This window comes from Cannabis sativa, chromosome X (assembly GCF_029168945.1).
Source record: "Cannabis sativa cultivar Pink pepper isolate KNU-18-1 chromosome X, ASM2916894v1, whole genome shotgun sequence".
Classification (NCBI taxonomy): domain Eukaryota; kingdom Viridiplantae; phylum Streptophyta; class Magnoliopsida; order Rosales; family Cannabaceae; genus Cannabis; species Cannabis sativa.
The window spans coordinates 35,094,171-35,111,642 of record NC_083610.1 but is presented as its reverse complement, the minus strand read 5'-3'; the positions used below and the strand labels follow the sequence as shown (position 1 = coordinate 35,111,642).

At 35.3% G+C, this 17,472-nt stretch overlaps 1 protein-coding gene across 2 annotated transcripts; it reads right to left on the bottom strand.

Annotated features, from left to right (window-relative positions):
• Positions 1-7,725: 7,725 nt before the first annotated feature.
• LOC115710905 (UDP-glycosyltransferase TURAN) lies at positions 7,726-12,888 on the bottom strand. Of its 2 annotated transcripts, none has more exons than XM_030639258.2 (17): positions 12,741-12,888; positions 12,562-12,659; positions 12,449-12,482; positions 12,016-12,071; positions 11,787-11,927; positions 11,055-11,203; positions 10,878-10,967; positions 10,713-10,779; positions 10,503-10,566; positions 10,313-10,427; positions 9,865-10,034; positions 9,628-9,738; positions 9,455-9,516; positions 9,311-9,363; positions 9,135-9,210; positions 8,294-8,422; positions 7,726-8,134 (listed from the first exon to the last, which is right to left on the bottom strand). In XM_030639258.2, exons 1-17 carry the CDS (start codon positions 12,745-12,747, stop codon positions 8,111-8,113), a joined length of 1,446 nt encoding a protein of 481 aa, XP_030495118.1. In that variant the 5' UTR covers positions 12,748-12,888; the 3' UTR covers positions 7,726-8,110. The 2 variants fall into 2 exon arrangements, with proteins under 2 accessions (XP_030495118.1, XP_030495123.1); XM_030639263.2 differs by having other exon boundaries at positions 12,562-12,656; positions 12,741-12,837.
• Positions 12,889-17,472: the final 4,584 nt, after the last annotated feature.

Here is a 17,472-nt window from a genome sequence, read left to right as displayed (position 1 = left end):
CGGACGGTTGTCAACAAGAAAGCCCTAGAAGGATTTCTTGGACAAAAGTCGGGTGCAAAAATCTCACAGATAGTGACATTGCGCATAAAAGAAAAAGGAACAGGAGGGGCAGAAAATCGAGAAAGACACAGTCTTCTCTGTACCCTTGAAGGCCATCACGCAAAGAATAAGTGAGCCTTTACAAAAATAATAATAATGTGTAAAAAGAGTGACCCTAACACCAGAGAAGGGAAATCTAGACGTATTACGTAAAAACTCAGGGTGAAACATTCCCAGAAACTTCAAACACTAAACCCAGAAAAACAAATAAACAGCAAAGCATGCCATGAACACCAAACAGTAAAGTGAGGGATGCGAGAAACTTACATGAAGTGTTGGAACTGGGGGTTGCTGTTGATCAACAAAGAAATGTGGACTAACAGTAATAAACAAAGGTTACCAAAGAAATCTGTAAAGTGTTTAAAGGTTTTCTAGTATGAGGATTTCTCTCTCTCTGGAAAACTCGAAGAAAGTTGGCGAAAGAAGAAAAGTAACCAAATGAAGGAAAGGTGGTGGCTTTTATAGGCCAAAGTGCATGTGGAACAGACACAATCACCTACCAATCGAACGGCTGGGGAGGCGCACGATTCGAATTCCCAAGAATCAACGGTGAGATTGATTCGTAATTGAGGCGGTGGAAACGTTTGAGTATCCGTCTGACATACATTAATGCGCCGTATCAATCAATGGGCATGAAACGAATCAACGACTGCAAAAAGCAAATCGCTGCATTAATGGTGACCATTAAATGCACCTTCACGCGCCCAAAGCACGTGCCAGGAAACCGAGGAGTCAATCGGAGGCACTTGAACAAGCCTTGATTCATTTTTCAAATAAACAAGGCTTAGGGGTAAATGTTGCCCCTGATTTTGCCCAATATACGTGGACCCACCGGATAGGGACACGTGGATCGAAAGATCTTAACATTTAAATTAATTGCTAAGTCTTGATGAAGAAAGGCGTCTTCCGGGACCTGCCTCCCGGAGAAGGCATCCGGAGTCCTCTATGCTCCCGGAGGCCTAAGTAACATCAAAGCATCTCCGCGAGGTGCCAGGCTTCCCCTGAGCAGTCATCTCGCATTTAATGCCGCATGGGAGGAAACGTGTTGGGACTGCCACACGCAATAAAGTCTGACGACACAATCCCCAATCTGCACCTACAAAGCTATGATCACTTAAGTCTATTGACGGCTACACTGCGAAGAGTCACGTCAGTCAAAAGGCAATAAGGACATTCCACATAAAAGCCCTACAGCACCTAGGGATTCGACCATGCATTACCCATGGTATATTCATTGGGAATACCCAACTTTATGGATATTTACAGAAACACATGTACTATAATCCTGGGAATCACCCCACCAAAAACACTATAAATACCCACTCAAAGCTCATTAGAGAGGGTCGAGATTTTTGGGTTGCATAAGTGCAAGAAGAGTAAATACTCACCAAGAACATTCTCTGTATTAAATACACTCATAAATACACAGACTCGTGGACTAAGGCTCATTAACGCCCCAACCACGTAAAAATCCTTCTCTTAATTTCTTACAACTCTTTAATCTTCTATTATTTCATTGGTTGCCGAAAACCTCGGTCAACATTAATAAAATAATAATAATATATTATTATTATTATATATTGTTAGTAACTACAATACATAAAGAAAAAAAAACTTAATAAATTAATATATGTATAACGGTCGGTTTCGATTTTTTTGGTCGGTTTATTACCCAAAAAAAATCGATCATTCAATGGCGGTTTTAACCGTTAGCAGTTTTTTCGATTTCATCAGTTTCGGCTCCAACGGTGTTCGGTAGGTCGGTTTGAATGGTTTTTTTAGTTTTTTGGATTTTATGCTCAGCCCTACATCCTATTACATTAAGTGTAAGGTCAAACTCTTGTGGAAGAAACTGATATCATTGGAGAGATTGAACAATATTTTCGTGATCTTTTTACAACCTCTAACCCCTATCTTGAAGCCATCAACCAGGCTTTTGTTGGTATTGACCTGTCAGTCCTCAAGCCACCCTCATGTTGTAAAACCAGTTCATTGAGGATGAAGCCTAAAGAGCTTTTTTCCAGCTTCCACTTAATAAGGCCTCAGGGACTAGTGGTTTTAACACAAATTTTTATCATAAAAACTGGAGTTTGGTTAAGTCTGATATTCTGAAGGCAACCCTTAACTTCCTCAACTTTGGCGGTGATATAGCTTCCCTGAATAAAACTCACTTTGATCCCCAAAGTCAAACATGAACAATGAAGGATTTTAGAATTATTAGCCTCTGTAACATCATTTATAAAATCATTTCTAAAGCTATTTGTTTGGAGGAAAATTACAAAAAGAAAAAATGAAGGCCCAATAAAGCATAAAAAGTGCAAAGGCCCAAATAAAGCAGATTCTCAAAAGCCTAAAACCCAAATAATTAATGAAAATAAGAAAGGCCCAACACTGGACGGCCCAGTTGGAAACCCAAAGGATAAAAATAAATAAAAAGTACAAACGACAAAAGTGAGAAAGACGAAATAGGGACCATTCCCCGAGGAAGTAACAGTAAGAGAAACTAGGAAGACGTACAAATGCCGACGGAAAATTTAGAAAGAAGTAAGTGAGGGTTTAAAGCCTATCACCTCAGACCGACGGAGGAAGACCCAGATGATGGACAAATTCAAGAGGGACCCAAAGAGGACCTTCCATCTAGCTCACCGACGAAAACTCACTTCCTGAGAGAATTGAGCAGTATAGAACAGGAGCATCTTGGAATACAACAAACAAGTACCTCCGTCGAGAAAAGGCATCAAAATGAAGGTTGACATTGTGATTCCCCTGTTCACCATGAATAGTAAAAAGAAGTTCTGATGGAAGAAAGACCGCAGTCCAAAGAAGTGAGATAAACAATCCAGGAATAAGACACAATGCCGTCGGACCCAAAAGGGACAAAAAAAAGCAGCCATCACCTAACAACAAGACGTGAGGCAAACTAGGGTGAATAGGGAGAAAGAACACGCGTCAAGAAAAGAATAGGCTGATGATAGATCATCCATGCAATCAAAGGACGTACCATATATATAGGAAATAGACTACGTAAAATAGGGCCAAGATTAGGAACTGAAAAAGAAAGAACTCACACAAAAAATTATGACTGTTTTTGGCTAAAACACTATTGCTAATAGACTAAAACCTGTTATCAATCAGTTCATTTGTCTCAACCAAAGCGCTTCCTCTCGGATCGTCTCCTTTCTGATAATATTATATTTGCCCAAGAGGTAGCCCATGCCATTAAACAAAGGAAACACAGAAAGAAAGGTTGGATGGCCATTAAACTTGACATGGCAAAGTTTTTGATAGGGTCGAGTGACAATTCATTTCTAGAATCATGGATTAGTTTGGCTTCCCCCAAAGTTTCTCAAATCTGATTCACCGTTGCCTCTCCACTGTCTCCTATCAATTTAATCTTAATGGTAGGGTGGTTGGAAATGTGACCCCTACAAGAGGAATAAGGCAAGGAGATCCACTTTCTCCTTACCTTTTACTCTCGTGCTCCGAAAGCTTCTCCTCCCTCATTCGTAATAATGAACAATCGGGCAATTTCACTGGCCTCAAAATTTCTTATACAGCCCCTACCATATCTCACATTTTCTTTACTGATGACAACATTCTGTTTTGTCAAGCAAGTATCCATTCTTGCAGCGTTGTCAAAGAAATTCTTCTTCACTATGAGCATGCCACAGGGCAATGTGTTAATCTTGAAAAATCTTCTCTTTATTTCTCTCCTAACACAGCTCTGAGGGATCGAACTCTTATCTCAGATTACATGGGTATGCTTGTTAAAAACGAGTTTGAAAAATATATCTGGGCCTCCCACAATGCTTTGAAAGTACAAAGAAACAAGCCTTCAACTATATCAGAGAGAGAGAGCTTGGCACCACATCTCCAATTGGACTCACAAGTTTTTCTCAAATGGGGGGAAAATCCTTATCAAAGTTGTCTTCCAATCCATTCCCTCCTACGCTATGTCCTGTTTCAAGTTTCCTGTCAGTATCTGCAAGTCTCTTGAGTCCATTAGCACCAATTTTTGGCGGGACACTAATGCCAACAAGAGACTAAAGACTCATTGGCATAGTTGGACAATGTTTTGCAAATCTAAGAAAAATGGGGGGCTGGGCTTTAGATCTCTGGTTCATTTCAACCAAGCCATGCTTGCCAAGCAAGCATGGCGTCTCTTAACTCATCCTAATTCTTTGGTTGCTCTAATTCTCAAGGCAAGATACCATCCCCATTCTCCATTCTTGGACAGTTCTACTGGTCGTGCCCCATCTTTCGGTTGGAGAAGCATTAGTTGGGAGAAATCTTTGTTGGAAAAAAGGCTCATTAAAAAAATTGGTAATGGGCAGAATACACACCCTTTACATGATTATTGGATCCCCAATGTTAGACTTGTACCTACAATCCAAAATTCTCCTTCCCATATTGCTTATTTTATCAGCAGAAACATGACTTGGAACATTCTTCGTCTCAACTAATTTTTTCCTATTGAAATAGTTAATGCTATTCTAGACATCCCTCTTCCCTTAGCCTAATCTCAGGATTCTCTCATCTGGCAGCACACCACTTCGGGAAACTACATTGTCAAATCAGGATTCTACCTTAGCTTCACCATTAATAATGACCAACACTCACCCATATCTTCCCAACCCTCAGATTGGTGGTCCATTTTGTGGTCCTTCTCCTTACCCTCCAAACTAAAACACTTCGCCTATAGGGCCACCAAAAACACATTTCCTACTCTCTCAAATCTCTTTAAAAGGAAAGTAGTGGATTCTCCAATTTGATCCATATGCAACAATGGGCTAGAAAACATTTGTCATGCCCTATTGTTTTCACTAATGTCAGACAGCTTTGGAAAGGTATGGTATTCTACTCACATCTTCAAACTTTCCAAACATATTAAATATTTTAACCTTATAATAATGCATCTTTCTAATATTTTAACTAAACCAAAGCTGGAGTTGTTTGTTTGTATGTGTTGGTTGAATTGGCATTACAGGAATAAGTTCACTCATAAAGGTTCTATGGCGCACCATCATAATCTTCTTGAGGAGGCTAGTTGTTTTATGGAAAACTACCGTTAAGCAAGGCTAAATGACTACATCAATACTTCTTTAACCAAGGATCAATCAAGCCCTTCAGATATTTGGACCCCTCCCCCCCATGGTCTCGCCAAGCTCACAACAGATGCTGCAATTGATAGGCGTTCCAACAAATATGGTTTTGTAAGAATTCTCAGTAATAGCGAGGGTGCTACCATTACTGCCATTGCTACCCCTTACTCAAGTGTGGGGGAAGCCCACATTCAAGAAGTAAAAGCTCTAATCATTTCTCTCCAATGGTTCCACAAAGAAGCATTCCCAATACACTTTATTGAGATAGATTGTAAGACTTTAGTTGATGCAATGACAAATACCTCGAATATCAAGTCAGCATTTGGAGATCTTATTTCCTAACTGAGGTCACGTCTTTCCCTCTTCCCAAACATTCAACTCAGCCACATTCAAAGGATAACAAACACGATTGCCCATAACTTGGCCAAGAGGGTGTTTGGGACTGAAGAAGCTACTTACTGGATTTGTAATGAGACTTGCTGCTACTCTTCAAATCTTTTAGTCTAATTGCCTCCTTACTCTAAAAAAAAGTGTAGTATATTAGTGTAGAAACTCAATAGTTGCCGAGGCAAGAAAACAAGAGAAAATAATAGAACTCAAACTAACAGAAAGAGCTTGTAAAACAAAGCTTAATGTTCTCTTAGATGCTAACCTTTTATTTATATACTAGTTTGATTATTCAATTACAAAATCAAGAATCAAATTTTTCAGCCCAACAATAATTGTAACTAACTAGCCAATCTTTTAAATAACAGCTAACTAACTAAATAGTTAACTAATCCCTTCAAAAAAAAAAAAAAAACTAAATAGTTAACTAATTAATTTATTGGTTAACATTCCCTCAAATGAAAAGGGATCTTGATCCTAAGCTTATATATACCATCTTCACTTATCATTTTACGAGCGACCGGATACACGAGTTTGAAAACTTTGTTAAGATGGAATTGAGAGTTTAAGAGAGAAAAAGATTGAGACGTAGAGAGAAAGGTGCAGAGAAAAGAGAGAGATTGGGTTTGAATTTTGTAAGAAAAAATTTTGTAGATAAAGAAGATTCTTGAGTGTAAGTGTGAGAGTTGGAACACTTAGTGAGGACTTAACAGAGAATCTCGTCTCGATTGTATTGTACCTGTTCTTGCTTAATCAATAAAGAAGAATTACAGTGGTATTCCAAAATTGGAGTAGAGCCATAGATCACATCGATCTATAGGACTTGAACCAGTATATATCTTGGTATTGATTTCTCTATTCTCTGCATTTACTATTCTCTAGTTTTAATACTCTGTTTGTCCTTGTTTTTCATACGATTGTTGTTCTCGTTTTGATAATCTTATCATTTCTAATCGTTTGATTGCTTACAGTTTCATTGATTTGATTTTGCACTGTTAGTTGTAATTTTCCCACAAACCTTTTCTCTTTCACCCTTCTTAACCATTCTTTCAAATTCAAACCTCTCAACTGGCTTGAACATCCTACACCTTAGGATCTCTCTCAAGGGCCCAATCTTTCACCACAGTTCCTCTTGGATATATATACAATACATATACGAGGCAACAAATTTACGAGTCTCAATGATGACACAAGACTCCTTGACAAAGCATTCGACCATGTCATATTGTGGTCTATTTCTTCTCTAAGTACTTGTGGATGGTTTAGGAGGAGTCACACTACCCATTCCATGGTGTCCAAAAGTAGTAGCATAAACCAAGAGATACATTTTCACAAAAGAAAATAAAGTTTTGAACAGTGATCATTCAAAATTTTCCCTGCAGCTACATGCTTCAATTATATATATATGCAAGTCATAATAAGATGATACTACTCGAAATGACGCAAAATAAATAGATTTTGGTGATTCATTTAATAATTATTATGTCTTGTTTACCTTAATTGTATCGTGTCAAAATCATGTCAATATGTTTGATAATCGTGTCAAAACGATAACACAAATCAACTACCATATAAATTTCATACTTTAAGAAAAAAATCATGTTTGTCTTAATCTTCGTATCATAATCAAGATATCGTATCATGTGACTTGCTAATTAATAATATTGTGTTTGCGTTTAAATTTTCAACATGTATAATAATTATGTCGTATTTATATTTACTTTAATTGTGTTAACACAAATACAATACGATAACATAAATTATCAGCCTTGATCAAAATAAAATCGTCATTAATTTATACATACATAAGGAATTGAAGGTATCAATAAAATCAAGAGAAAAAGGTATACACATGTTACAAAAAAATTCAAAATATGCCTTACCCATGCTTTTCTTGTTTTATACTATTTAAGATTGTAGGTGCTACGAACTAATAATGCTTATAGTGCCTAGTTATAGTATAGACATAATCTAATAGATAGAGTAAGATGTAAAATGAAAAATCAAATCTCTTTCCCAATGAAAAACAACTTCTTAAATGCAAACACAAACAAGCACACTAAATAAATAAAAAATTACCCACAAATCTCATAAATGTACTAAAAACAAAACAAGAAAAAGTATCTTTTAGTGACAATTTTTTAATCAATTTTTTTTTTTTATTAGATTGTAACAAAAAGTAATAATTAATCACTCACAATAAAATTATCACTATATAATAAGTGTGATTACAACCATATTAAATTATTAATGACAACTTACAATCAAATATTATTTTATTTTTTCTTTTTTGTGAATAACCTTTAAATTGGTCAAAAAATAAAATAAAAAATGATAAATATAACAAACTTTTCCTGCTTTTGGCATAGAGTTACATATGCATAGTTGTCATCAGATGATATACCAGTAGAGCAAAATGAGAGCTATGCTTCCTTATCTCTTTGGTTCAGCAAGTCCAGAGAAGCCTCTATCAAACAATTTGCTATTCATCACAATTTAATGAGACCACCACAACCCAAATCTCAATCAGCATTTCGGGAGATTACCTGAATTCCATAACCATTTCAATCAACTCCATTTAAGAGGGGGTCAGCTGCAAGGTCTATTTCTAGTTTCTAAACTAGCCAGCATGAGTAATGCTATTGCTAACTGCAAAAGATTTTACCTATTTAATAAATACACCATATTATTGTAAGTAAAGTTACCTCTGATATCAATGGCTTGGCTTTCTCTTCCCACTCAACATCCCACCTCGCCAAAGATCCCGTTTCTAAAGCACCATTCCTCAGACATTTAAGTGCATCACATGCATCTGGAAAACCCTTGAACAGATGCTGTGCAGATTCATACCACGAAGATGTCATTTGACTATGAGAAGCAAATGTTGTGATGCAAATTTGTTCCACAGTTGCATGTAAGACCTTAGTAATTTGATCATATACAACATTCTAGCAAAAAATGTGCTCTGACAAAACTAAACTCGTAATTGGCATTAAGCATTATGCAAAATGGTGTTTTCAAAAGATGCAAACACAAAGAAGGCCTGCCAGAAATAACAACAAGATTTTCCAATCGATATAGATTCCACGTGTGCTCTATGTGATGACGAGTAATGTATTTTACTTATTCTCACACCCATAAAAGGTAATGCAACCAAGGATTGAAGCACATGTATATCAAAGACTGAGAGAAAGAGAGCTTATACTCTGACAGATTTTCGTATAAATGTGTACATATGAACTGTTTTTAGAACAAATAATATTTTAAAGTAATGAAGCATTTGATTCCTAATTTTATTCTTATTCAACGGCCAAGTGAAAAATCCAATAGAAATTTGGTAAGAGTCAGTTTTTTACTGATAAGAACCAATCCTATCAGATGAATAAATTCAATAGAACAGTAGCAAAAATATAGAGTAATAGCAATGGAACAGTAGCAGAGTTGCAGAAATTGACAGATAAAACCAAACTGGAAAATAAAGAAGAAGAGGCTTTTTCTGGCTTGGTGAAAAGCTCAGCATAGCGACCAAGGGGATGATTAACTTACCAAAAGTTCATCAGCTAGCTCTGATGGCGATGAGAAAAGAAGACCATTTTTCTCCACTGTCACTAGCTCCTTGATGCTTATAACCAAGAAACCAAAAACCAAGAACGGTCATCTATAGAGTACACGAAACTAGAGCAGAATATTTAGTTGCAGAGTAAGTTCAGTATCACATTTACCATGAGTACGACACAGCACAAACAGGCAGCCCACAACCAAACATGTCCACAACCTTGCATCGAAAAAAATAAAAAATAAAAATTAGTCTGTTTGAAGTGATTATCTGCCTCTTGCATTTTTATATAATACTTTCTACTCTATACCTTCATGGGAAGGTCCAGTCCTGATGAAGAAGTATGCAAGCACACGCCAAGGTCTGCTGATCCTGTGAATGTACCAAACTATTACCATAAGTACCGCCAACCCAGAGCCAAATAAAGTTCACACTACGAGAGAGGGAAAAAAAAGCATAAGGATAAGGATCTTAATGAACTACCAAGGAGCAGTGGATAATCCTCAGCTGATAGCCACATGGTACGAAATGCAACGCGTTTGAGACGTAACCTTTTTATCTTTTCTTCATATTTTTGTTTTTCTGGTCCTTTACCTGCATGTAGTTTGTGAAGCCCTCAGTGAATACAATACACATAAAAACATGGTTTTGAAAAAGAAAAAATAAAAATAAAAATAAAAAATGGAAATGAAATTTTATATATAGAACATAAAATATCACCTGTAATGACAAATAGCAGCCTAGGATACAAATATTGTTTTCCACTCCACATTTCATTCCAAACATCCTCTTCTTCAACAGATTTATCCTCTTCACCTAAGATGGCAGAAACACGTCTGTCGTACATCACAGCTGCTTCCAAGAGAATTCCAAAATCTTCATCTTGAGTCCTATGAAATGTCAAGCCCTGAAATTAGTATATTATATTTCAGCTTCAATATTAAATCAACAACTTCGCTTATACATTGAAATAGGCAACTTTTGTTAATTACCTGTAATAAGTAATTGAACATGACATATATAGTCTATCTTATGAGTACATAGTAGAGAATAGCAGAAACTACTTGAAAAATACCCCCACTAAAAAAAATGAAAAATAAAAAGGAGAAAGAAAGAGAGTGAAGGAAAAAACAACAAAGACAGAGAGAGAAAAAGGAAAGCAGCTTACCAACTGGTACTGCTAACAATGAGTGCCGGCCTGTTTGGTTTTGAAACAATATCAGTGCCGATTAGATTGCTAAATAAATTATCATCTAATTCCCTCTGCAAAAGTCCTCCAGTCCCTATAAAATGTGTTGATTCATGAAACCTTTGTTTTGAGGAAAATGTTGCCTAGAAAAATAGTCTATGAAATTTACCAATGGTGGCACAATCACAAAAGCCATGAGGCTGGCTAAGATCTTTATCCAATCTACAAAACAGCTATAAATAGTCCACATTATGATTACAGCAAGAAAGAACTATTTCAATGCAAAGATTAGTTTCTCTTTACATAAAAAAATAAAATTAAATAAATAAATAAATCAGCAAGACAGAACTTCAAAAGTAGAAAGGATGCATCAAAATACCTTGTGCTTTTCCTCAAGGGTAGCAGGATGGAAAAACTCAGGAGGTTGATCATATAAAACTGAGGCTCTATATAAATGACAGAAAATGTGTCAATGAGTTGTTTTTTTGTCATTAAAGTTTCTAAAGCTACACTGCAATTGTGAATATTGAGCTGACCATCTTACTTAATAGACCAATTCTGGGCCAACTCATGTTGCATTGCCCTGGTGACGCACAAAGAACCATTTGCCATCTTCCCATAATACCTCTCAAACCTTAACAGTTAAAGAAAATCAAATACAATGAGAAAAAAATGCAATCATAAATTCATAATAACAATGTCTAAAAGGATGCTGATATACCAACGATATAATGCCACAAATCGACTACTTCTTCCAAGGGATAGTGCCAATAATGTGTATCCAAAATTATGCCAATCAATAATAAATACAGAACCCCTTAGCCAACTCGCCCATTTTACAGCTATCAATGTTGGAACAGAAGGTGGATTCTGCAGGGTTAAGATCAATGAAAATTTGATATTTTATTCACACAGAAAGAATAATTAGTAAATACTAATACAAAGACAAGAAAAATGAGAACGAAGACTATTGGCAAAGGTAGAAATCCGTTTAATCGTACAGTTGGGCACATATACATAAATGTGTGCATATAATATTTATTTATTCAGAGAAACGGATTTAAAAAGCTTAACATAAAGATATTCAATAGAAGATCTACTAAATGACATCAAAAAAGAGTTAGTCTTTTTCTTTTCCTTTTTTTACAATTAGCAGGGCAACTTTAATCCACCAGCAATCAAAGCAGAACCCGAAAATGCACATTTAGGTAAATATACAACACAGGTGGGTTGAAACACCAAAATGAGAAAAATCTCAGGAAAATCTTCGGGATAAGCAAGCAGAGAAAGAAAACAACAAAAAGGGGGTGGAAAGGCAGATCAAAGTCTTTCCTAAACTCATTTAGATTGCTATTGCAATGTAGACAGCTACAAACATGATGAAAAATCTTTTAAGTACAGAACCTTAATTTTTTTTCCCAAGTAAAAGAGAAATGAAAGCAAGCAGGCTCACCTGTACTAAGAACACATCAGGTGCAGCTATCTTAAAACAGAGAAACCAAAGAAGCATAAAGAACTGAATCAGCGGTTTAATCAAAAGCACAAAAGGTTTAAAGATCTTGGGTAGACCGCGTGGAATAGTAGGCCATTGCTTCTGCAAATCAAATTAAAGACAAGCATATCTTTCAGATCCTAAGATATCACTAGTCTACTAAGAGAAAGTAAATAATAATAGAAGTTACCATTTTGTATATATTAATAGATTTATTCTCCAATAGAGCAGAATGGGGTTCGGAACCTGTCCGCCATTAAAGTTCGCAAATGAGTCAATAGGTTAAAGTTTAGAATTTCTCAACTGTTACTCAAGAACAAACATAGCAATATAATTTATTTACTAAATTATTCAAAAATAAATAAATTTAAAAAAAATATATATTTGTAACCAACATTTTGGAGTTTCACATATCATAAAAGGAAGTAAATCTACCAAAACAATTGTAACTATCAAATTTAAGTAAATTCAGGTAATGAACTTCATGTTCGCTTGGAGCCAACTGCATTTACACTGAATGGCCCTAGAATGACTAATAGGGTCAAAAGTTGTGGTTTTTAATTTGATAATTTCACCAATTCACGTTATCATAAAAATGAAATCTTTCCAAAATAAAATAATACCTCCATAGGCAACAATGTCAACCTCAAAAGATGCCTGGTAAAACCAATTGAAAGAACGCATATTTAGTATAAGAAAAAAGAAGGAAGAAAAAACAAGGAGGGATGTAATGAACCTGACGAGCAAGGGAAAGGGCGTGATACTGCATACGAGGACTGCGGCCGATATCTCCCAAAACGACGACGCAAGCTCTTCCTCTCTTGCCGTTCTCTCCTGAATCACCCAAAAATACCTAATTTCACCGATCTAATTGGCCAAAATTGAATACAGTGGAACAAATATAGAAAGACTCACCGGCCATTTCCGAATTATCTCAACGGGGTACAATCGGCGGAAGAAGAGAGACTGGCTTGACTTGGGTTTCAATTCAAGTTCAACTATGTACATGCAGATGGCGACAAGTGTCGCCTATAAAAGAACAATGGCTAGCAGCTCGGCTTTGACTGAGGCTCGGCTCAGATGGCTCCAGGCTGGTGGGCTGGGCTTGTACAGCAACGGGCTGGACTGAATGAAATTAGAGCTTTCCTTTTGTCATTTAATTATGAAATAATTACATAAGACACCATTTTTTGTAAAATATTTACATTTTTACGTTCAAAGAATGTTTTTTTACATTTTTACGGTTTTTCAAAAAATAACACGAAAACAACATAAAATAAACAAGAAAACAACATAAAAGTAACGTGAAAATAACATGAAAATAATAACAAAAAAAAACAAAAAATAACATACATATAACAAAAAATTAACAACAAATAAACAAAATTTCAACATAAAAAGACCGTATTTTATGTAAATAAAATCAAAAAAATCGTAAAAATATTTAAAATTTCGTGAAACCGTATTTTTGTTGTTTTTTTTTTGTTGTTTTTGTGCATTTGTGAAATTAACACTTTAATTATTTTCTTGGGGAAGTTGAAAAATACCACTTTTATTAATCAATTAATTAAATTTACCTCTAATTTTATATTTATTTGAAACATACTTCTTTTTATATGTATTGTACCCAAAATACCCTAACATAAAAGAGTTACATGGAGAGTATCTTGAAGTGACATGGACAAAATTTGTACAATGTTTAAAAAAAGAGGTAAAAATGATAGACTTTAAAAAAGAGGGTAAAAATAAAAGAGGACAATATAAAAAGGGTATAGAGTGTAATTTAGTCTATTTTCTTTTACAATATTACTCAATTTTACCTACAAAATAAAATGGGATAAATTGAAAAATACCTCCTTTTTGTATTCATTAATCAAAAATACCCTCATATTATTTTTTTTATTAAGATATACCCACTTTTTGAGTGAGTTGCCTAATATACTCTCACTTTCTACTTAAGTCTAGCATATAATTTGCATTAACCTAAGGGGTCTAATAGGGACATCATCTATAAAAGTGGTTATATTTAAAAAAAAAAAATATAAAAATAGAGGTAAAAATTAAAACAAGTAAAGTAAAAGGGGTATACAATATAATTTCCTCAAATAAAATGAAAAATTTACATTCACGCAATTTATTTACATACATCTTGTTGTCCAATTTGATATAAAATACTAACATTTTGCTATGTCGTTTGTATTTTAATTGTTTTCCTTTACATACATGCATAGTAAGTGTTGACATCATCATCATCATGTACTATTAAGTATAACAGTTTGAGAAAAAGTAAGGTAAAGTCAATAAAAGGATGGTCTTCTACTAACTCTCTTCTCAGTTTTTTTATCTCACTCCTTTCTTCTTGTTGCCTTTTTGCTTCATTATAGCTCTTTTTTTTTTTTTGTCTTTGTGCCGCCGTCCTTCGTGTTCCTTTGTTGGTTGTTTAGCGTCTGTTTCCGTTTCTTCCTTTTTGTAGGTGTCTCCCCTTGTTGTGGTGTATCTTCTGTTTTGTCTTGTTGGTCCCAGGTGTTTGGTCATTTCTTGTATTGCTCTTTTTCCTGGTCTAGTCGTAGGATTAGTTGGCGTTGGTTGTGTCTATTGTTAGGTATGGAGGTTGTTAAAGCTGCCAAAATGGGGAGATGTATATCATTTATTGATGTTATTGTATCCTTGGCCCCTTGTGCGTCTACTATTCAAACATTAACCACCCTTTGCCTTTTGGGGAAAATTGTAACTCCCAAACTTGTGGAGGAAGCTGCAGTCAAGGAGTTCGTGCGCTCTGTCTGGAAAAGACCTACCTCTGTAACTATTTTCCTTGATGTCACTACAAAATCAACAATGTATAAGTTTGGCTTTAAGAAAGAGGAAGACATGCGGTGGGTGTTGGAAAATGGCTCGTGGTGTGTGAAAGTTTATAATATGATCCTACATGAATGAGGTCCGAGTTCTACAAGTGCCATGGCGTGTGGAGTGATTTTTTTTTGGGTTCAAATCCATCAGTTGCCCCACGAATATTTCTCAGTGGCTAATGGTAATGAATTGGGTGTTCTAGCAGGTTCGATTGTGAAGGTGGATTTGGATGAAAAGAAACCTGCTAGTTGGTCTCAATGGCTAAGAGTGCGTATAGATCATGATGTGGAGAAGCCTCTGTATTCTGGATATTTCATCAACCTGTCAAATGGTACTAAAAAATGGATCCAATACAAGTATGAGAAACTTGGCATTTTCTGCTTTCATTGTGGCTGTTTGGGACATCAATGGAGGGGTTGAAGTCTTTCTTCTTCTGACATTATCCAGAACGTTAGTGGGGATCCCTTTCCTATCTATTGGCCTTGGATGGTGACTATGTCCAGGTATGTTGATTGTTTTTCTAGTAAGATGAGTGTTGCTAATCATGGTGTGTCTCGGCTTGGGCCACAGTCTTCTTCTCCGGCCCAGGCTCCAGCAATTATGGAGATTTGTCACAGCGGAGCTGCTGCTAACGGGAAGGCTTGAATGGCGCCTCATTCTGTTGAGCTTTGTGCCATAAATAAAACTCTATTTCAATGTAATCTTTATCATTTAATTATCAATAAAGAGACAGAAGTATTTTCATCACTTATTTAGTGTGTCATTTGGTTCATGTTATCACTTATATGTTTATTTGATTTATAAATTCATCCAAACTCCTATCACATTGATAGTCTTGTTTATGTGTCGTCAGCACAGTGGAAAGTAATCAAGATCATGTGGTTAAATGTATTCCTAGATTTATCAGTACCCAGGGTTTAACTGATATGATAATCTACAACATAGTTTACTTGCACCTTAGATAAGTGCTATGTCCTTTCCAGGGCATTGGTTAAAGTAAAGCTTAGGTTGGATGCATGGAGTATGCATTGGAAGAGACCGATATTGAACTCAGATTAGATATGATAAATTTACCGTAATATCTATTCAATTCAATATTACCTAGTTGATCCTAGATCAAATGAACTTAATCCTGACATGGTTAGGTTTGATCTTAAGAGTATTATTCATGTTCTTTGATTTGTTAGTTAAGCCTACTTTTTGGTCAAGGTGATACGTACATTTTGGAAACATGGTAGTGCAATTGAGTGGGAGCGCTAATCATAGATATGGAATCTATAGCTTCTATCTGGACATAGAAGTGAAATGATGATTTCCTTCGAGCTTGGCTAAACAGAGATAAATGGTTGAGTACTCATTTCAGTGATTATGTTAGTTCACTGAAATATCATTTATAGGTGGCTAAGTGTTTTAAGGATAAAATACATTGAATGGTGTAACGGTAAATTAATCCCTATATAATGTAAATCGTCTATAGAGGATCATTGATTATTGTGATTATAACAATGGATAACTAATAGCGTATCTATATCGTGGAACATATAGAGCGTTCTATATAACTGAGAGTGCAATTCCAAGTTCTATGGTGGATGCAATGAGGAATTAATAAGTTAGTGAATTTACTTGGTAAATTCTAGATCTGCTTATTGGAAGCTCGGATATATAGGCCCATGGTCCCCATACTAGTTGAGACAATACTACTTGTAAGACTCAATTAATTGATTTTAATTAATCAATTATAATTCTAAAATTAGACTATGTCTAGTTCATGAATTTTCACTAAGCTAGGGCTTAATTGTGAAGAAAAGAGATTCTAGGGTTTATTTGTTAATTAAGAGACTTTGTTAAGTCTAATTAATGAATATATTAAATGGAAATATTATTGAATAATTAATTTTAATTATTAAATAATTAGATTTGGCATTTAAGTGGTTAAATTGAAAAAATGGCATTTTTGAGAAAATAAGATGAAAATTAGAAAAATGGTAAAATTGCAAAGTGGGGCCCACTATCCATGGACGGCCACTTGGGAAGCAATTTACCATTTTATTTTTTCATTATTTTAATGCCAAATAAATCTAACCTAACCCTAAGTGGTTTCCTATAAATAGGTAGTGATGGCCTCAAAGGAAAAGATGATGCAAACTCTTTCCTTCAGTAAAATTTTGAGCCACCTTCTCTCTACCATTTCTCATAACCAATATTTTGTAGATATGGTCAAACCCGTTTATCTAAGGTGTTGAGCTCTTTCATGTGATATTTGAATTTTTGAGCTATGTATGCACTTCCTGCACGAGAAAAAGGCTTTTCAAAGAACCTTGCATTTTTTAATGTTAATGTTAGATTGTTGAGTAGGTGATACACACAATATCCATGTTCTACTTCAGGGAAGATTTGTTGGGCTGCTTTGATTATACTTTCATATCTATCAGATATAAGACACTGTTCTTGTCTAACACCAAATGTAACACCCTAAGATTTAGGCACGCTACCCAATATGATTAAGAAACCCTAATCCCCTAAACGGGATTACTAATAAAATAAGCGTGGAAATTAAACTTTAAACGAAAACGGAATGAAAATAAACCTGTAATAATTTTAACCTTACAAACAAAAGTTAAATATTTCGGGATCCCAAAAATCATTTTACAAAATATTACAAGTATTTTCTCCTTAGCCGACCTAAGCGGCAAAATAGAGTTACAAAAGTTTCAACACTGGTAGACCCCAACCCGCTTGGTCTAGTGTGGCCCGAACATGTACATACATCGCCCAACTCCCATACTCATGGCTGATCAGA

Coding starts and splice junctions, on each gene's coding strand:
- LOC115710905 (XM_030639258.2), bottom strand. Junction 10,035..10,312: donor ATTGTTAGCAGTACCAGTTG/GTAAGCTGCTTT, acceptor GACATTTCATAG/GACTCAAGATGAAGATTTTG. Junction 9,364..9,454: donor GACTGGACCTTCCCATGAAG/GTATAGAGTAGA, acceptor TTTCGATGCAAG/GTTGTGGACATGTTTGGTTG.